The sequence below is a fragment of the Trachinotus anak genome, unplaced genomic scaffold (genome assembly GCF_046630095.1).
Source record: "Trachinotus anak isolate AG129_WGS33_773 ecotype Australia unplaced genomic scaffold, CSIRO_AGI_Tana_v1 ptg000024l, whole genome shotgun sequence".
Lineage (NCBI taxonomy): Eukaryota > Metazoa > Chordata > Actinopteri > Carangiformes > Carangidae > Trachinotus > Trachinotus anak.
In genome coordinates, this window is record NW_027273875.1 from 4,165,283 (window position 1) to 4,187,209 (window position 21,927).

Sequence of the window (21,927 nt, forward strand, 5' to 3'; positions counted from 1 at the left end):
CACCCTCAGGTGTGCTTAGCGTCAGCTGTGTTTTGCTTACACTCGTATGTTCACTACAGACTGATGTTAACACGCTGAGGTTTAACGTCAAACACATGAGCCTGTGTGGATGCCAACATTAACAGGTCAATACTAATCAGCACATTAAAATGCACAGTGTGCGATCAGATTCACCTTTTTTCTTCGGCCCGTTCTTCTGGGAATCGTCATCACCATTCTTCTCCTCTCCGGAGTCGTCTGACTTGGCCTTCTGGTTCTCCTTGCTCTCCTCGTTGCTCTCTCTCTTCTCCTTTGAGTCCTTCTTGGCTGTCGTCCTCTTGGGGGCCTGGAGACAAAACAGGTTCACATAGATACACATTTAGAAAAGATCTAGAGACACAATTAATCCCATCACAGGAGACAGCAACATAAGAATAACAGGACTCTTCAAGCTATTATTGTCACACAAAACTGTTTTGCAAAACACATTTTTGCAAATGAAACTGACTGAAATTAGAGGCACAGATACAAATTTATACTTTGTTCTTGCCTGATTTAGCAAAGTGGAATCTGAGATCAAAACATGCTCCATACATTTTTTTGTTAAACATGCACAGGATTACAGTCAGGAAATTGACAGTAATAAACCCGCCCCCTGACCAGTGATTGTTCAATCACAGCTTAGTAACCTAGCAGACATATATGTTATGCTAATTATGTCAAGCTTTGGATTCCAGCATGCCAACATGGTGGGAATGAGGCTGTGCTACAAGAGACACTCAGTATCCACAGAGTAGGACAGCTGGTCTTCACTTTTAGTCTTTACAAAACCTGAGACTGTGCTGACCTTTCACATGGGACGTGTAGCTTTAGCCTCCACCGTTTAGGACGACCTCATGTGTGTAGCCAGCAAATGCACAGTTAGCACCTTTCACAGGCTCCTTGTTTTAAGCTAGTTAGCCGGAGACAAGCTAGCAGCTAGTAACTGTTGTCACTTCAGCTGGCTAAATCGATACATAGCTAGCTAGAAATAATAAGTGTCTTTTGTTTACCTCCGTGAAATCAAATAATAAAAAATGACTAATAATTTGAGTGGTAAGTGGTGAGCCAATTTTATCTTTGTAAACTGCAGATTTAGTGCGACAACAGAAAGGCTGGCAGATATCGTAACTAAAGGGGGGCGGGGATTTGCAGAGAGTCAATTGCTGGAAATTTCTGGATATTTCTAGGGCATAATCAAATCAAATCATAATCAAAGCATATATAACTACCTTGTGTAGTCGATACTGTACTAATTCAAGTATACAACCAGCACTCATTACATCGAAAGCAATATTTTAAATCTGTGATGAATAAAAGGGGGAAACTAAATAAAAAGATCAGTCAAGTATGAATCAAAGTTTGTAGAATAAAGTGGGACCAGTATATAAACAAATGAATAGGTTTTGCATTCAGCATGGGAGGTTTTAGATATTTTATCCCATCAGCTTAACATTGCTTAACAAAAACTACCTCCTCAGGGCCACAATACAAATGACCGAGACAAAGCAGACTTTGCATGTGGTTTAAAGTCATCATTGTCCTGTCTTTTGTTCGGTCTCATTATAATGTGTGACTGCAGCAGAGCAACACGGGTACTACCGCTGTCCTCCAGCCAAGCCGAGGCGAACAAGCAGTAACGGACACAGGGCAGCTCACCGGACATGGGTTGCCTTCGGTGGTTATCTTTGCGCACAGAGCCGATATCTGAGTTTATTCAAATCAAACAGAGCTCAGCCGCTCCTCTGTGCGGCTATCAGCTGCACACATATCTGCAGAGTTTGACACTCCTGAAGGGTTTGCATAGAAGTCATGCAAAAGCGTTTGTGTTAAGTCGAGCGAATAACTGGAGGTACGACACGATCCGTAACGCAAACCATTCTGCCCATGTACACACATCCACACTCGGCCTTTCAAAGGATCACACTGACGATTTATCTAATCACACTGAACTCAAAGACCCACTTCAAACATGCACTGTAGTTCTGAACAACTTTGTTAACAGTGAGTCTCACCAAACATCAAACAACAAAGGAGGCACAAACAATTCTGTAATCAGCGGGGTCTTGGAAAAAAAAAAAAGAACTTGCAAATGAGCAATAACCTTTATAAAATATACCTGTTATAAAATGACTGATTAGACTGGCAGAGAAATGACATTTGTATTTATCACAGGCTGCAGTGGTTCTCATCCTTGCTCTCATTGCTTTTGGTTGCTTGCAGGTTTAAGACAGGTCGTTCAATGTTGTGTAATACTTGACATAAGATTTGAAGGAGGATCCACCATGGCTTAAAACTGTCTGCAGAACCTATAATTACATTTTATTTATTAGATTTTATTTATGTACTTTACTCCTGTTATTCTCAATACTGCTTCTGCCAAATATGTAGATGATGAAACTTTTAAGCCCTGCAGACATGGAATGTGCAATACTACTGGGTGGGTTGGGTCTGTTAAAGAAATGGCTTCTTGTCATTCACCCATAGGTGGCAGTTATGTAAATGTCCATTATGGCTTTTTTTTTTTTCAGGCATGACAGGGCCGTTATGGAAAGAGCCTAAATGCTTGTTACTGTTCTTATTGAAATTGCACAAAGTCTAAAAAAATTAAATCAGACATTGCGGTTTGGTATTCTGTGGTCTAAATACTGGTTCAGTAACTTTATCAGTAGCCAAGCGGTCCAAGGTGCAGCCAACGTATACATTTTGCATGTAGATCTTCAAATGAAGGGAAAGTGAATACGAGCAATCAGCAGCTTTAACCCAAAACCACTGATACTGACACTAGCACTTTTAGACTGCCAAAAGCAAACTTTTTTTCCCCCTTTTTTTGTTTAATCTCTCAATCTTTGATGTTACTTAGAATTTTCTAAATTCTCCAAACCTTCTTTAGATGCGTTCTGAAACCTTACATTTTCAAAGGGAGGTGAAGGAAAAGGAGGAGGAGGAGGATTAAACGGACAGAGCTGCAGTCTTGCTTATGATGACAGACTCCAGTGTTGTAACTTAAGAGTAACAAATTAAAACCATCCTCTACTTTAGCTGGTGTTGCTGACTTGTGCTTGCTGAGGTTCAGTACCAACAATGTAGTTTTATTCAGCTAAACAGTGGCTTGTCTTTCACAATCTTTTGATTTGGAGTGATTTTATTATTGATGACACATTCGGTACTTATTGTATGGATGTGCTCCTGAACCCCTGTATCATATGCAGTCTTTACATCAAGGACCACAAGAAAACAAGTCCTGGACTCTCTTCTAGATGCTGACTATGGTAAAGGAACAGGAAGTTTAGATCACTAATGGCTGATAGATAATTTGTGGTTTATACAGTATGTGTTAGAATTTGATGGCTCGCCTCCTTGCATCAGCTCATAAATGATGTTGTCATGGGAAACGCCCCCATCCAAGAGGCTCAAGACTTAGACACTGCTCCCACAACTATGTAAAAAAAAAAAAAAACTGTTTTACTCTCTTTTGAAGTATGCACCATAGTTATAGTATCAATATTGTCAGTATTTCATACACAAAAAGTGCAGAGAATTCAAATTTCAGTTTGTTTTTAAGTTAGTTAACTTTAGTTAACTCAGTGAGAAGCTCGTCACTGTGGGCTGGACATTGTGGTATAAGCAATGAAAAATGTCAACCTCTGAGATGCTGATGGTTACAGGTGGTACATCTGTAGCTTTGTGCTATTTTTTGGATATTCTCAATTGATTCATTGTCTTAAATTATTCTCATATCTTAAAAAATAAACATGATCAAAAATACTGTAACATTATAATTATATCTACCTTATAGATTTGATATGCTGTCAACAGTCTTTCTGAGTTTATCCCGTGAGTAAGAGAAAGGCACTGTGTGCATCACTTATTGCTGGAATGCGAGTGTAGTCTGTAACTTGGTCATCCATTTCCTTCTTTTCATAACAAACTGAGTCTCCTCAGTCGAGTATTAATAGAAGAAAGTGTCATCCTCATTACATTAGTCTTGTGATGTACAAACGCCATGCAAAAAACGTAGATTAATATTACACATGCTGCTTTTACTTTGAAGGCCTTTACTTTGAAGGAAAGTTTGACTTCTAGTATTTCTCTGGGTTTCTCAGTATTTTTCTCACACTGTGGCAACAACCAGCCAGCTGTTTAGCCACAGCAAGAAATCATGGTTTGTCTGAGCTGCTGAAGCAACACCAGAAAGTCTGCTTCAGTTCACATTTTATGTTCTCTCAATAAAACAGATGCTGATTGACTAGACATTACTTATGTGTATGCAAATGGCATATGATAAAATTAAAGCAGAGTGGTGGATCTATAACCATCAGCATCTCAGAGACTGATGTTGTTCATTGCTGAGAGTCAATTTAGAAGTTTTTCTGGTTTATAGTGTGTAGCTTTGTCCCAGCTTTTCTCTTTGTGTGGTGCAGGAATGTTTAAAATGTTTGAATTATTAGTGGCGTCACAATTCAGATGCAGTGACTGGATGTCAGCAGGTAGGCAGGCTGCAGGGTTCATGGGCTGCAGGTTGAACTTACAGTGGATCTCCATGAGTCTCTGACCTGCCTGACAGTCGGCGGGCAGGACACGGTCCGTGTCACTGCCTCGATCTGAACAGAGGGAGGGAAGAGCAGTTTAGAGGAGACAATGAGGTGGACCATGATGTGAAAACACACACACACACACACACACACACACACACACAATTCAGAAAACATACAACACGCTCTAATGCTAAACAGAGAATGAACATGAGTCAATGTTAAAAGAAAGGGTAGGTTAATAGATCTGATAACCTCTGTCAGACACATGGGTTGGGTGGGATGGATTTTTACAGGTATTTACAGCTTTGTGACCGTTTTTGTAAAAAGGCAAAATGCTCTAATTTAAGAGAGCCAACTGTTTGTTAATATATGTATTGATGTTTATAACTCATGAAAGGTTATATACCATGGCATGATATCACACTACAGACTGTGTGAAACAATGATGGGAAAAAGAGCAGAATATGGAAATTACTTAAGACATGTGGCTGCATGTCTGGGAAATACAGTTGTCCTCCACCAACTCCCGGAAGTGGAGGAACTTCAGTTGGAAAAACTTGATTTGCTTTTTCAATCACTCCCAAACAGAAGTCTAAACAAACTGGCTGTCGGTTATTCTGCTGGAGGGTATGTTGATCCTGCTCATGTCTTGCCCCACTATTCAGTCTGTCTAGAAGCAAGTAGCAAAAGTCCTCTCAAAGAACCTGGGTTTCAGTGTCAGTCAACATTCACATCTCTCCATCTTGGACATACTCCTGACAGTAAAGTAAAGAGGATACCTTCCTCCTAAATATCTTTGTGGCAGCAAGGAGGAGGCCATTAAAAATACTGTTCAGAAAAATTGTCCCAATGCTGCCCTCTTCATCAATACTGAAAACATATCTATCATAATTATTGTATTTATCATGAGTGATATTCTATTTTAAATTAGACAGATTTTACTGATCAGTCCATGAACTCATGTTTGTTTGTTTGTTTATTTGGTTGTTTTTTGCTTGTTATGCTTGTTAAAAACGCAATTATTGCCGCTTTAAAAGCTCGTCTGCGTTGTGTTGCTCTGCTCAAACAACACGAGGGCATTATGCTTCTTCCTGTTGCCATCAAACACAATGAAAATGCCAAGTGAACGCCGCACAAGCTGTGGATAATAAGAAGCATCTGCTGCAGCTACACTCCACTGAGCTCCCTCTGGGTTTTATAAAGTACATCCAGTATCATTTCACTGGCTAAATGGCTAATGCTGTGTCATTACATCAGGGCAGGACTGCATTTTTTTGTGTTTATTGCTTTGCATTCTGCACAGATGGGAATAAGAGGCAATTATTTTTAGCAAGGACAGAGAAGTGTGCCATGATGGAATCGAACGTTAGAGTAGGCGACTGTGTTCAGAGATCAGGTGCGAGTAGAGGAGTGTGTTTTCTGAATCAATAAAGACGTGTGGTGTAACGGCTGTGAAAATGTAGACAGTAATGCTGAGATCACAAGGATGCTGATTCATTCTTCTTCACCACAGGATGCAGCTTCTGTTAAACTCCCTTTCACAATAAAAAAAAAAAATCCTGAACATGGCTCCAACCAACATGAGAAACACTACACTGACAACAAACTGGGGTGATATATAGGAAGACTACTGGTCATATGTGTTAGTTGTGTTTAACTAAAGAGTTAAATAAATAAGGGTTGGAATAGGTTTGAATTTCCAAGTCTCTCTTAATGTCAGTATCTACATCGACAGATGTGGGTTGATCACTCTGTCCATGCTGGCTGTGAAGTGATCCCTTTCTAACTGTCTCCTTAAATTCAGATTAAACTAATGTGAGGCTGCAGCAAGAGGGACTTTTATACTAAAAAGACTGTAAATGCTGGATTTTAATTGTTTGTTGGGTCTAACTCAGACTCAGACCTCAGATTATCTCCAGATGAACTGGAATTTATTTTTACTGTGGGTTTTCCCTCTTATCTCTTCCACTGGAGAACTGGAACTTCAGCTTATAAATAGGGTTGTTAGAGTTATATCATATTACTTAAAAAAAAGGGGAAACTATTTTTGTTGAGAGAAAAGAGAAACAGAAAATATAGAGAAACGCTACAACGCTGCGATTAAACTTATTTAGAGATGCAACAATTACTCGATTAGTCGATTGACAGAAAATTAAATCAGCAACTATTTAAAAGAACAATTAATAGTCCCAGTTATCTTTAGACAAAAAAATGCCAAAAATTCACTGCTCTCAGCTTCTCAAATGTGAAAATCTGTTGCAGTTTCTCGTCCTAATGGAGGAGTTAACTGAGTATCTGTGGAGTTTGGACCGTTCAGCAGACTAAACAAAGCATCTGATGACATTACCATCTTCGTCTTGAGGAAACGGATGGGTGTGGTTTCAAACAACTGATCAGTTCATCAAGATAATAATCAGCAGATTAATCAATGGTGTCCCACTCACAGTCCAAAACCCATAGATACGCACAACATTCTTACAACAACAGAAAACAGAAAAGCAGAAACTCTTCACGTTGGAGAAACTGGAGCTAGAGACAAGAAACATGTCCCCTCTCTGAAAATATGAACTGAACAATTAATAGATTATTAAAATAGTTACCAATTAGTTTCCTGTCAATGGACTAATTGTAAATAGCTTTACTAGCTTAACTAACTATAATATTTATACTATAACACTATAAGAGTGTGTGTGTGTGTGTGTGTGTGTGTGTGTGTGTGTGTGTGTGTGTGTGTGTGTGTATATATATGTATGGAGAAAAGCCAGTAATGCAGATCCATACAAGTCACCTCAGATAAATGTAAGAATCTTTACGACAGGACAGATTACTGCATGAAATAATCCTGAGTTCAACTTTAACCACATCATCACACTCTACAGCACAAACCTGCCATCAAAACTCTGCCTTCATCAAAAGGTCACTGTCTATGTCACAGTGTCCACGATCTCTGGAGCTCAGTGACTGATTTACAGCTTTAAATGTTACGTGATGGACAGTGAACTCCGGCCCCCTAAGAATAGCAGCAGCACAGATCCAGGGGTGCTTTATTGAAGAGGGGATCCCTAAAAGGACATCCCTTCCCAGGGCTTAGCCACCGTCTCCAAACTCCGCCCCTCCCACCCTTGATTTCTGCCACCGGACCCACCGGTTATTCCTGGCTCTGATGATGCGACCCACATTTTCCTGCTCGGGGACACACACCCTCCCTCATGTTCTAGAGACCTGGCTGCCTAAAATAGGGCAGGTTACCGGGGTCGCTCTTCTGGTGTCACACTATCATCCAGAGATCAGAAATAGAAAACGTCTCCTGGGGGTGAGTGACTACGACTGTTACTGTAAGAGGAAACAAATTAGATGCATCCCCTGTGGGACCAACAGCTGTAAAGACATAAAGGTTAAGTATAGAGGGGAGGGACTCTATATCTCGGCTTTACGGTTGAGGGTGCTATGGACACCTGAGCTGAGCCAGTTTACACTAGAGTAGAGCTCGTATGCATCCGATCAGTTAAATGTCTAGGGATGGGAACACTTCTAATTTCTCCCATCTTCGCTGTTCAATATTTTTGGAAAATTTGCATTATCGCTTTCAGAATAGCAGCAAATATTCGAATTTGTGACATTACAACCATTGATATAGTTGTTAATCCATTAATTAAATATTTCAGCAACAGATTCTATGAACAAATGAGCTGGGCTGGGACAGGTGTAGATGTGTAGGCCTCAGACTAGTTAACAGTGTATTCATAATGAAGCCTGAATCGAGAGCTGGTTGGGTCTCATTAGAAAATTGAGACCATTTCAGTGGTCCTCTGATTGGATAATTTAGAGTTTCTTTAATTCAAGATCTCCATTTCACTGAAATGATTACTATGTTAAAGTCCCTCAGGTCTGAGACAGGATTTTTCTCAATTTCTGAATTCTTCTTAAGGACTGATTGTCTTTTAAACATTCACATGGCCACTAAAAAGAGGACTGATTTCCGAGTGGGAACATTTTGCCTGTTGCCTGCTTTGAGGTCAGCCATCTTTCTTTTGTCTCCACAGTGTCCAAGAGGTCCTGGCATTGGTTGCGAGCCTGGACTAACCCTAGCACTTAAAAAAAGAAACATGCAGTCCCAAGGACGCAAAGTTGGGCCAGCAGATGCAGACTGCTCTGTCTGGACGTGCTGTTTAGCTGCTGTGTAATTACAGCCACAGCCACCAAAATACCTATTGTAGAGAACGAGACACATCCACAACTGCAAAGTGTAGCAGGACGGGCTGAACGGCTCCTTCTGATTGGTTGGTAAATAAAATAAGTTGAGACTTGATGCTACTAAGATGCTCTTTTGGATCAACACCATCCCCCATGATTGACTCTGCTGTGTTTGATCAACCTTTTGAGCTTTTTTAATTTAGTCCAACCAGAGTAACAGAGACTGAAACTAAGGCCTGTCTGCCTCTACCTGCTGGTAACTGTTCGTATCAAGTAGTTAGTATTTTTCCCTTAAATCATACGACCACAGCTGTTATTCAAACTCAACACTGTATGAAAACACCTGGTCAATCACAAGTCACATAATCACTGAGGTAACAACTCGAAAGCATCATCATATTTGATTTTGTTATGGTCACTGTGCTTTAGCTCTGGTGTTACCATCACATGAGGTCCTGCGGAGACGTGACTGATACTGGTTCCTGTTTTCTCATCACTTAAAGAAACAGTGAAATTTAAAAAAAAAAAAATACATGCGTGTCCTACCTGTGTTTATATCTTAAACCCCCCCCCATGATGAGCCAACTCAATCCCGGGGCCGGGTACATACATTTATCCAATCAAATGGGCTTTAGGGTGATCAGCCAACCCCGCCCAGTGCACAAAACTGCTCGACTGTCAGCTCAAGGGACACAGTAGTTCGCAGAGCAACATCATGTGTCAGAGGTGTGTGTGTGTGTGGCGACGGGTGTGTCAGCTGGCAACATTTCCAACAGTGTGTGGTTAAGATCTGTAATCCCCCCCCTTGTTCTCCTCTTCCTGATCCAACAACACAGGTGAGGAAGGTGCGGATGGAAAGGAGCAGTCCTCCACAGCTCTGTGCTGCGCCCACTTTGAGCGATCCAACCAAATCTAAAGGATCTCATTTAAATCCCTCACCTCGCCCACAGATTCTGTTTCACTCGTCCATCCCAAAGGATTTTTAGTCACAAGGTCTTAATTTAAAATCACACTCATTAACCAGGACACCATGTCCGCCTTCGTTACAAGAAAAACAATAAGTCCCTACTGTACGAGGTCCAGAGGTTCTATTACTTTGCCCATAGGGTCCGATCTCTCTTATGGATAGAAATCTAAAGTACTGCTACAAGAGTCCAACTACACAACTCTTCTGGTTGAAAGCCTTGGTTTTTATATCTCTGTGGTACATTAAATTGTTGTGAAATGAAACAGCTGTTACCAGCCACTGCAAACAATCTGTGGCCTGACAAGCTGAGAGAAAGATAAAAATACAAGTCTGATACTGGAGCACATGATGTTTATTACAGAGACACATTTCCTCAGTCTCACCACAGCCTATTGTACATGTATGGAAATCAGGTTGGTTCCACTGTAGCTGCACTATGTGAATATAATATACGGTACCGCTCAAAGGTTTGGACACACTTTGGCATTGAAGTGTATGAGAAAATGTGTCCAAACTTTTGACTGGTACTGTATAATATGAAAATATGAAATAATAGAGTAATAGAGAACACTTCAATAACAATACCACCTACCTGCATGTCTTTAGTCGCGATCTCCCCTGGAGTTGGCCAGCTGTTTGTGTCGCCAAAATCTCCAACCTGAGCAACAAGTTCAAAAAATGAGCAGGACTGTCACAGGTATCTGGCAACCACAGTGAGGTGACTCTTTCTAGCACTTTAATACATGCTTATATGTGTGTGTGTGTGTGTGTGTGTGTCTATACACACTGCTGCATGTCTTTGCGTTTTTATCTATCCCTGAAAACCAAAAACAAATAAACATCCTATTAAACTGAGAGATGTTTTCTTGACATTTTGCTGTAGAAGCTGTAAAATCCTGCACAGAAATCTGAAAAAAGACACTTTGTCATCATCACTGTTTCTCTAACTTCCCTACTGTCCACAGCCTTACTCTGCTTTTCCCCCTGATTCAGCCATGTGTTGCCTGTAGTTTGTCACTTTCTGTCTCTTGTCCCTGCCAACACTGCAGTTGCCTCAGAGTGTAATAAAAGTTTGCGGTTAAGGTGTGGTTAACTGCCCCAGAGTACTAGAGCAGAGACGGTCATCAAAGGTATGAAGTTGTGAATGAAATGCTTTGAGGAGAGCGTGTTTGCTTTATCTGCCGGGCGATTGGCTCACCAGGAGCTCACATTTGCATTCCACAAAGTGTGAGGGGAGGATACTACACACTGCTTGAGGCATGACAGATAAACACCGGCGCTCTGACCGCACATACCTTCACTGAGCTGTCTAATGACCACCTTCTTTTTGAATCGGCCCAGAGTTTATGGTTTATAATTACATAAAATAAAAGGCTGTTTTCTCAACTTATAATCATTGTGTTTCGGTGCATTAGCAGCAATAAGATGATGTTCTTCATGCTGAACATCAGCAGGAATGAAAAAGTCCAGATGTTGATATACAGCAAGTAACTGTGAAGCTGAACATTTGGATTAGTTTCAGTTTAAAAGCATGATTTCAGACCACTCTTATATCTGACTATTAAGTTAAAAGCTACAGCAAGAAAACAGTTAGCTTGGCATAAAGACTGGAAACAGAGGGAAGTATCTGCCTACCAGCAGCCTGGTATTTTACTGTCTAACCTGTTATAGCTCACTTGTCTGTAGAACACAAAAACTGAAAAGTTAAAACAATAAGCTGTGGTTTTCAATGCAGTAACTATGACCGATTATCACCTCAACTGAAAATAAACACAATAGTCAACTGTGACTGAGCCAAAAATAAGTCTTGGTACAAACATGTTAACCCACTGATGTTACAAATGCTCTGAAAGACGGCGTAACTGATACTCTGAGCTACATCGGGTTCATTTCTTTTTATATTAGACTGTAAACAGGGCAGATGCACAAACTAGAGAACTGTTTTCCCTTAGTTAATCATGTTTGTAGTTTATTCTGTCCACAGTATTCATCCTAAACAAATCTATCAGCCGGCTGAAGCTGTAAATTCACACTGCAGCAGTTACTTTCTTTACTTTGATTTACTCGGTGGCTGTTGACTACCAAAAGAGGCCATGCTGGTACTCTTAGAGCTTATGATACTGAGCATTAATGACCACATCATGTGCAGACACACACGCTAACACAGATATTACCTTTCCTCCACGTCTGGCCTTGGGTGGGTTGCCTGCTCGCACCACCTTAGCGGGGCCGGTCGACTCTGTGGAAACACATCAAGATGGTCGGCGTTACAACTGGCTCTGCATACATGAACACAGAGCATCTAAACACCATTGCAAAAGCAGGCTGTGGTTTTTCTTTCTTGTGCTAATAATCAGAAGAGTTTGTTTTTCTGCCTCAGTTCTTCCCACATTCACTGACTTGCTTGTCTCCATTTATTTATTTATTCGTCTGTTTTCATTAACTTTTCCATTACGTGTCTTATCTACCTGTGGCAGGTAGCCTCTCCATAAATCATCTGATTTCATTTGGCTTTTTCCGCAGGTCTCAGCTGTGACATTATTTCCAAATAAACTAAAAAACATTAAGATCATTTTTCTGCCTTGTCACTGCTGTAACCAGGTAGAGCAACAATAACAACTTGTTTCAACAGAACACAACAAAACACAACCCCACTGGAATACATGATCAGACCCGGAGCACATCGATTCAACCTGGAGAGAGGTGGAGTGAGAGGAGAGTGAAACCAGGTGGAGGAGCAGGTCAACCTGCAGCATCACAGACAGAACAGACACACACACTGGGAAACTCATGATGGCAGAAACACAACAGCGCAGACAGAACTGCAGACACTGAGGAAGTTATCTTGTTGTCTTATGGCTGACACAATTAAATAATGTTGATCCAGCAGTTCTCTTCAAAAGTGACTTTGAGCAATTTATCAATTATCTAGTCTATAAAATACCAGGCATTAATGTAAAAAGCCCATCACAGTTTCCCAGCCTCCAAGATGACGTCTTCAAATTGTTGTTTTATTTGCCCAACGGTCCAAAACTGAAAGATCATCCACTTACAATGATGCAAAAGAGAGACAGACGTTTGACGGGATGGGAACAGAAAATGTTTTTAGTTGATCAACTTTCTGGGAATTCAATGACTGATGACTTGACTAATTATTTTAGCACTAAAATAAAACTGAAAAATTAAATTATTCTTCATATCTGCTCCCAGCATATTTATGTTTATGTATAATTTGGCAGCCACCTCTTAACTCCTGAGCCTGGTTTGTTTGTTTTACTGTTGTTGACTTTACTGGATCCACATGAGCTTCTGACAGAGCAGCTGCTAATCTTGCACACATTACAAATGTCCAAATAAGCTAAAACATTAAATAGAATAATAACAGAAAGGTCCACACCATAAAAAACACATTAAAAAGCAGCTGATCCCAACACAACAAAACCAAGTCAATAACCATCAATAAATTAGAACTAATTGCATAAATCAAATATGCCATGCAAAGATATATCCACACAGATGAATCTTTGTTCTGTTTTGTTTGGCTTCAGTGAAGCTGAAAGAGACTGAACTGGAGTAAACATGAAAATATAGCTTTCCTCATGAAAACAAGACCTGCTCATGAATATTCAGAAAACATACCAGCAGAGCGGCGAGGTTCGCTTCACCGTGCTGACCTGTATTTGTGTCCTAAAGTCAGAGATCTTCCTCTGTGCGGTCTTTGGCTGCAGTGTCACCACACGCAGTGATATGAAGGAGTGAGAGCGGCTCACAGGGACTTTGACGAGCCGTTTACACTAAAGAGCAAATCTCAGTAAGCTCCTTAAGGACAGTCATGTCGAGGGACAGCGCCAGAAGGAGAAAGAGAGGGGGGAATAAAATCCTGTGACAGTTTACATCTTTAACAACACCATGAGCTGCAGCGTACCAGGGCTTCATTACAGACGTGGGTGTCGGCATGTATTCATGAGTGCAAAAAATCTTATAAGACAAGATATTTGAGAGGAGTTTGGTACGGCAAACCAGGCATATCAACCAAATTTAGCAAGTGACAGATATTATGATACATATAAATCCTCCGAATCCCATCGTACAACCACTCACCAGATATTTAACCAACTGTGTGTTATAATTTCTCACAGTCTGTTGTTGTTTTGTCCAGTGAATATTTAGTTTACCATCAAGTGAGAAAGAAAAAGCATCAAACCGAGAAGCTGGAATGAGACAATGTCTGACAGTTTCACTTAGAAAAAGATCAAAGATTATCTGATTGAAAACTGATCAACTATCTGCAACAACTTTGATAATTATTCTAACTGTTTAGGTCATTTATCAAGAAAAAAAAACTCAAAGCATTTGTTGGTTCTCAGAAGTGAACATCTGCTGCTTTTCTCAGTCTTATAGGATTATAAATTGAATATCTTGGTCACTTTACACGGCAGGAATTTACAATCGTTTTATGGACTAAACAATTAATCAAAATAAATAACTGATGAATAAATATTGATGCAGCCTTACAACAAACCCGTCTGCCTGAAGGAGTCCTGAACATTTGACTGGTCAAATAATAATCACAGCAAACACAGAAGGGAGCCAAAACATGAAAGGGAATACTTCCACTAAAACACGGGATGATGAAACACAGGAGACTGAGCACCTTTTTGCATCTTTTGTATTTGCACAACACACAAGCCCTTTGACAAAGCTTGTTCAAGGTGGGAATGATGCGCATTTACTCCGCCCCCTGTTCTGGATAAAAGGTACAAACACACAATGGGGGGGGGGGGGGGGGGGGGGGGGGTCATTGTTGTCCCGCCTTTAAGCCACCAGTGGAGGTATCCACAGAGCCACATCGACATCTGTGTGAAAGGGAGAGCCGGCATGGAGAGACAGACGCCGACTCTGTTGTGTTACACGTCACACCTCTGATGATTGAACGCTGGCGTGCTATCTAAAAGTCACACGCTGTGGTGGCTTTTATTTGGTCAGCGTAAACGGGGCGTAATGAAGGGTCTTCTTAAGAGCAATAAAACCCATTCTCTGTTTAAAAGAGGCTACAAAGAACTTGAACTGTGGGTCTGGAGCAGAACTCGACCGCAGTGTGTTCACATCAGAGTTTCCTCATCAGCTCATGTTTGTGTTCAACAGTTCATCAAATTCAGGCTGGCTAACTGCTCGGCAGAAAGTTAATTTCTTGAGTAAATTTGACTGGAGTTTGAACAATCTGAAGGAAGCCAAACCAGCTGAGTATTAAATCAAAGTCGCAACAACTGTCAAGTGAAATACCAAAGTCGTAATTGTCCTGTCATACTTTATAGAAGAATCCTGAACTTTTTATGGCCAGAGGACCGCAGCCTTTTCTTTTTCAACCTTGCTGAGAAGTCCTGCGAAAGAGCACAAGGACCAATGAGGGAGACTGATGCAAGCACAGCATCTACTGTGTACTGCAAGCTGGTCTTACGATTCTTCAGGCAAAAACTGTGCACGACTGTGCAGCCACACTGAGGAGTCAGTAATGCAGAGAGAAGCATCGTAAAGACAACATGTGGGAAAATAAGGCTCTGAAGGAAGCAGGTGCAGCTGCTGGATGGAAAATGTTCCCCATGAACACAATCAAGTCAGAGCTCATCAAGAGACAAAACTGTCTCCTTAACAGCAACACACAGATGTGGACCCAACAACAGGAGCAGGAACCTAGGAGCAGACTCTGAAATGTAGAGTCACTTCCAAATCAGAGCCCGTTCTTGATACCAAACCTTACAATGGAGGCTGAAACCTGGACCTGGACCCTTTGGTGTCCCCGAAATGGACGTGTATCGTTTACTGACGTCACATTGCATGATTTCTGAACTTTAAACTTTAATTGTTTGCTCAGCTTTAAGTTAGAAGATTGAGAAACAGTGATATTGAACTCAATCTTCCTGACACGACACTCCTGACCTTTGCTTCATTTCATTCACTGAACTGTGTCCCAGTCATGTGTCTGGGTATTTTCAACAGAGGCTTTGTCGACACAGATGATTTCTCCAAAACTTGATTTTTTAGGATCACGGTAAAACATGTCAAGAAGAATAAAAGAGGAGATCAAACCCAACAACCATGACACCTGAGCCCACGACAGCCCGAGGGACCTTGTCAGTAGCAGTACAGTATGATGATCAGTGAACATGACTACACTGTACTCCAGCATGGTTTCTATTTTCCAAATGTAACTAGGTAGCAAAAAACAAGCACTAAACACACTGTTAAATGCAACTTAATATGAAGTCTTAATTTTTTTTCTCCCTAATCCTCACACTGAGCTGACACAGTGACTGAATATGAGAAAGGAACTGAGACAATTGTGTGAAAAATGAAGTGGCTGAGGCTCAGAGACAGAAAAGTACAGTTAAATATTAAGTAAGTAAATATTTATTCATCAAGTTATTTGCAAACTTTCCCCAGAGACAACAGAGCAGCCGGTGCAGAGTTACGCTTCCTTTTAACAGGTCGTAACTGAAATCTCAAACTCACACAATCTGTCTCCATTTACTTTAAATAAAGTCACTCTGGAGTGTCACTCAGGTCAATTTTTATGTTAATAGAAAGGCATTGAATTGAATTTTGATTCGGAGTTTCATCCAACTCCAACAGTTTTGCACATCTTGTACCGAAGCGGCTGTTTTTGATTCAATACCGTATTTTTATAAAAAGGCCATGTGAACTAATCCAACACTGAAATGTTTGCTTTGTGAAGCTGGCAGCTTAAGCTCTCAACCTGCCCACATTATACTGTGAAATAAAAGCTTCTTAAAACCCAGTGCAGTTTGCAGTGGTTAACTCAGCATCTCACATAATGTTGCTTTAACAGTCTGCTGCTGATCCTAATCGTGGCACATGAACACATTCAGCCAAAAATCGCTAATGACGGATGGAAACAAGACTATTTCTTCAACCAAAGTTGCAACACAGACTCAGGATCCGGGTTGAAGTTACATTTCCTGATGGTGGATCAAGTCTCCAGAATCAACGTCTTTCTAAGTTTTTACCAGTAGTAACACTTCATCATGACCAGGGAGTTTCTTCTAGTGGCTGGTAGACTCCAAAAATCCTCTGTTAATCTGACCGTCATCACCTAGATTAGAATAAGATGCATATGTAGGACGTATTTCCAGTTAATCTGAGTAGATCATTTGTATGTATTGCAGTGACGAGGGAGAACAGAGAGTCCAAAGAGTAGGAAGTTATTGTAGAGTATTAGCTTTGCTGCACTAACTAATTCTATTTAAAGTGGCTAATTCATATTTGTACAATAACTAGAATTACTGCCTCATGGTTGGATTCCTCCACCAACCAGACAAGCGCAGGAAATATGGTCACAATATCCTCTTCCCGAGTTACAGCACTGAATAAAGGCCACAAGTGTCTTTGCAGAACATTATGATGTCACAGTGTAGTCGACCTTTGACATTTTTTATAAATTGTGTCATGATTAGCGTATGAATTGGTGAGTCAAAGCCAAAACCCATGTTTTGTGGGGTCACCATGACGTCAACCTTTGACCACCAAAATCTAATCAGTCCAAGTGAATGTTTGTGCCAAATTTAACGAAATTACTTCAAGGTGTTACTGAGATATCGTGTTCATGGGAAGCAGCCAGCATGGAGGCATAACAATACGCCAAATGATAGTGTGAAAACTACGTGACATTATGACAGTGGTTACTCAGAGTGAGGAAACTACAGACAATTACCACCTAAATCTACAGCTTCTCTCGGCTTTACACAGCTTTACATAAAGTTTCAGCTCACTGTTCAGCTGCCCAGCCCAAAACTTCATTGTTTTGGTTCAATCTCACCACCCCCCCATGACGTCGTTTTCAGCCACAAAACTGTGCACTACCAGCTCAGCATTAAACAGCGGACAAACAGTTAACGACCAGCTGCTGAACAAAGTGGAGCATTTAGCAGCTACAGAGCCAGAAGCTTCCCTCAGGAAGTGGTGGAGACTAAAAACAGAGCTCAAACTTTTATTTATCAGGCGGCCAGAGACATGACTCTAAATAAATGCTAATATTGTTCTGTAACTGCTGCATGTGTAAATGTTTGTTGTGCCTGGCAGGCTGGCTTGCTAAGAAGCCACTGAGCTCGTAGAAACAAATGATTTTCAAAGACACAGTAATTTCACTGTGCCACTTTCTGCTGTGACCAGGACAGAAAACAAAGGTAATCGTCCAATCATTTCTCAAATATACTTTATCTCCCACTGACATGTCAGCAGGCATTACAGGCAAAAGCTGATCAGGTATTTGTTCAGCGTCTTAACAAGAGCGCACAGCCACATTTGGGCCATGTAAACACACATTTCATTCAACAAGGAAAAATCCTGATCTCCTCTCAGCAGCGTGACGTAGAAACTTTGGCCCCGGGCAACAACTTTGTGCTAAATTAAGTCAAGGAATCAACATAAATTCTTCTTGTATTTATCCCCTCTTATCTGTTTAGATGGAGCACAAAGTGTGAACAACAGTAGTCTGAAAGTTTCAAAAGTCACACTGCTGGCCACAGTGCATGACAGAGCATTTTTACCAAGCAGCATTAACAAAAACGACAGCAACACAACCGGGTGGCAGATTTACAGTGTGACCACCAGATCTTTCCCGCACTGTGCTGAATTGCTCCAACTCTATCTTTGGTTTTTCCTGCAACAATTTCCTCTGGAGCTTTTTTTGAATGCCTAATCACAGGAAGTGGGACAAATGATGAAACATTACATCAGGTTTTATTGAGTCTTTCAGCCTCGTCATCATGAGAGGGGACTTTCAAACACAGCCTCCGAGTAAATTCTGTTTACATATATAGTAATAACATAAAAAGGTTTCTTTTTTCCCCAATTTCCTACACCGCACAACACTTAGTCTTGCTTCTGTATTATCTCAATACTTTCCTCTGACACCATTTTCATTTTAACATCTTGACACCATTATGTTTTATGATTTAATGCAGGTTTAAGCAGGTCATATAAATGTGAGGTGCTCTTTTGTGTCCAGACACAAACATGACGCTCAGCTCCTCTCATTTCAAGGTAAAATGTGTGAAAATTGATCCAAACAAAACACTGAGACCTGTCTTCGCCTGTGGGAGCGACGTCCTGACACTTGGAAACTAACAGAGAACACCAGCGGCCATGAGCCAAGCATCGAGCCAGACTGGAGTCTGTTTCGTCGAACTGTGTGTGATTGCTAATTGAATCTTGTAGTTCAGCTGCTGCTGCAACCAGCGGACAATCAATGGTTGTTCGATGATAAACGGCAGGTTTGTCAAGCTCAGCTATGTTCTCCTGATCAGCTGAGCCATCGGCTACGATTCCTCCAGTGCGGGCATGTAAGGCATCACTCACGGGGCTGCTCAGTGTTCACCATGTATCAGATGATATCAGATGATAGTTTCGGGTCAGAGAAGAGCCTCCCAGGCTCAGGGTATCTGCCAAACTATAAGCTGCTGCTGCTGCTGCTTGCTTGCTTTTCCCCATGGAGCACATGTGCTTACAAACTGAAAAATGTATGAGATTATTCACCCAATAAGGTGTTTTTCCATAGTAAAGGGATACAAGGATACTTGTTTCATGCATTTGAATAAAATCGTACACAAGGTTTGAATTATTTCTGCTTCAAACTGTTTGTATTTAATAATTTAAAGTGTATATATGCAGTATTAATGGTACTGAATGCTGTTACAATGAACGCTCAGTCCTTGAGTGTTGTCTAGAGAGTGGATCACATGATTTTATCAACATTAGTTCAACACAGCGACTGTGTCATTGTTGTGTTGTCAACTTTTTGTTGGAATAAAAATTAGGCAGCTTGGGCTGAATTTGGTAACACTTGTTATTCACGCACGTGCTCCAAAATTCATGTTACATTTCACATTATTTCACATCTAGTTTTAGCTCATAAACACAAGTGAAGCCCTCACACTGGAAAGCAACATCAATGTTAACTCACAGTGACACTATTAAATAGGGCTGAGCTTGGTTTGTTTTGAAAGGACTATATATATATATATATATATATATATATATATATATATATATATATATATATATTAATATATGAAAACAGCCTTAATGTCCAACTGCAAAGTGCTGGAATAATGTGCTACACTCGATGTTAATAAATACAGCTGCATAATTAAAAAGGTATGTAGGAGCTTCCACAGATTTGGTTCCTCGCACATTTACTACTTCCTGTCACCACAAGCACAAAATATTGGGGAATTGACAGGTTAGACCCAAATTTTCAGACTCGTGCATTACACTTTAGCAGACAGTAAACACGCACAGATCATATTCATCAGATCTTCCTATGTTATGTTATTGATGTTTGACACATAAGTTATGTAGCTGACCTCCAACTGCCACTTAGAAAAAGCAAGACGAAGAGTCAAAAGTTCTTCCCATTTTATCCACCATCAGACAAGTCTGCAAGACAGAGCATGACTGTGTTCGAGAGTAAAAGAGAAAAACATTTTGCCGGTATCACAAATTTTTCACAGAAACGCTCTAAATGAACTTCTAGTCCCTGAATTTTAACTGAAGGTCTTTCTTTCGTGGGATTTACAGTTTCAAGGATCATTTGTTCGAAACAGAGCTCCAAGTGTGAAAGCACCTTGAGAACAATGTGAGTCGACAGGTAGGAGGGAGGGCTGGCTGTTATCTAAGCGTTATGTGCTCAACTGTACGAGCGCGATGATAAGAGTGTTATATTCTCTAAAACTCAAGGATAGGTCGGGTGTGTGTGTGTGTGTGTGTGTGTGTGTGAGTGAGTGATGATTGTGCTGTCTTTGCATTAACAGGGAAATGACTTTCATCAAACCGAGCGCGCCTAATTTATCCAGAGGTGAAGGGGCGAATAAGAACAAACTGAGGAGGAGAAGAAGAGGAAATACATTCATCCTTCTCACATCATGCTGGGCTTATATGGAAACAAAAAGCTCTTCTGTATTTGCAGCTCTGCAGGGGAACAGGGAATGTACACAACCGCCTAAAATGTCAAAACATACGAAATGGTGAAGCTTTTAAGGCGAACAAATCTAAAACATCACTGTCAGATGAGCTCCCGCAGGCAGGGAAGAGAGACAAAATATTTTAATGGCAATATGGTTTCCCTAAGAAAATCTTAACCTCAAGTCTGACACAAAACATGTTACTCACTTTGTGGAGTCATACAACACTAAATTTAACATTTTAATGTAGCTTTCAAAAAAAATAAAAAAGACAAAAATATACATAACCACCTCCCCTCACATGGAGGGGTTTGCCAGTCAGTGACAAATGTGACCAGCTTGTTTGACTGCATCACAGTGCAATTTTGAACAAAACAAACAGTAGAATTGAGCTGGATCAGCTGCACCTGAAACACGACCCGACACTCAGACACAAGAACAATGTGCACACCAACGCTGCAGCACCTGCTTCGGTCACAGAAGTGCAACTTCACACCCACTTTGTCACAGTTTCAAACTAAACCCAGATTCATTTAAGGCAGTCAGTCACTGACAATGTGTGTGTAGTTAACAATTTTAATTAGCAACCTGACTCTTTAACTCCAATTTGCTCAAGTGCTGTATATAAATTTCCACCATGCAGGGGTGGACATAATAAAAAACACATCTTATATAGAGCGGTGCTGCAAATCCGATGATTACTGAGGTTGTATGAGGGCTTCTTTCACCTCTTTCTCTGCGCTACAATGAGAACAATCATTTCCATTTCATTTTCTGTGCTGTGTTTGGAAAGAAATGTTACCAGATCTGACCTAATGAACCTGCTGCCCTGACTTTTGTGTAAAAGTCTTATTTATGTTGACATGAGACGTAATATTTAAAATTGCCATCCAACCTTTGACACCTCAGCTACCAGAGCCCTCTGCTAACTGCTTCTCTCTAATCATCACTTCACCCAGCACACATTAGCATTAGAGACTCTTCTCCGTCAAGTCCATCATCGCCCTCTCCTCTCTGTCAGCTCCTCCCCTCTTCTCTCATTTCCCCGTCCTCTTCCTCTCCCCGCTGTCTTTATTCCCTTTGTCTTTCCTCACAGCACTCAGGGCCAGTTGTTGTGTCCCGCTGTGCACACCAGACAGCCAGAGGCTACCATTAACATTAGCCACCACCAACCCCCCGCCAGTTCACATTAACCGTCATCTCGCCCTCTGTCTCATAATATCATTAGTTC

General features: G+C 40.8%; 1 protein-coding gene across 4 annotated transcripts in view; it reads right to left on the reverse strand.

Annotated features, from left to right (window-relative positions):
- The window catches only part of larp1 (La ribonucleoprotein 1, translational regulator), a 50,762-nt gene that overhangs the window by 17,282 nt on the left and 11,553 nt on the right, over positions 1–21,927 (reverse strand). For 3 of the 4 annotated variants that reach the window (XM_071460982.1, XM_071460983.1, XM_071460984.1), the window contains exons 2-5: positions 11,892–11,956; positions 10,310–10,375; positions 4,551–4,622; positions 175–325 (exon numbers count right to left, since the gene is read on the reverse strand). In XM_071460982.1, the coding sequence (XP_071317083.1) occupies positions 175–325; positions 4,551–4,622; positions 10,310–10,375; positions 11,892–11,956 (354 nt within the window). The remainder of the gene's footprint in view (positions 1–174; positions 326–4,550; positions 4,623–10,309; positions 10,376–11,891; positions 11,957–21,927) is intronic. The other variant, XM_071460985.1, reaches the window with a different exon arrangement.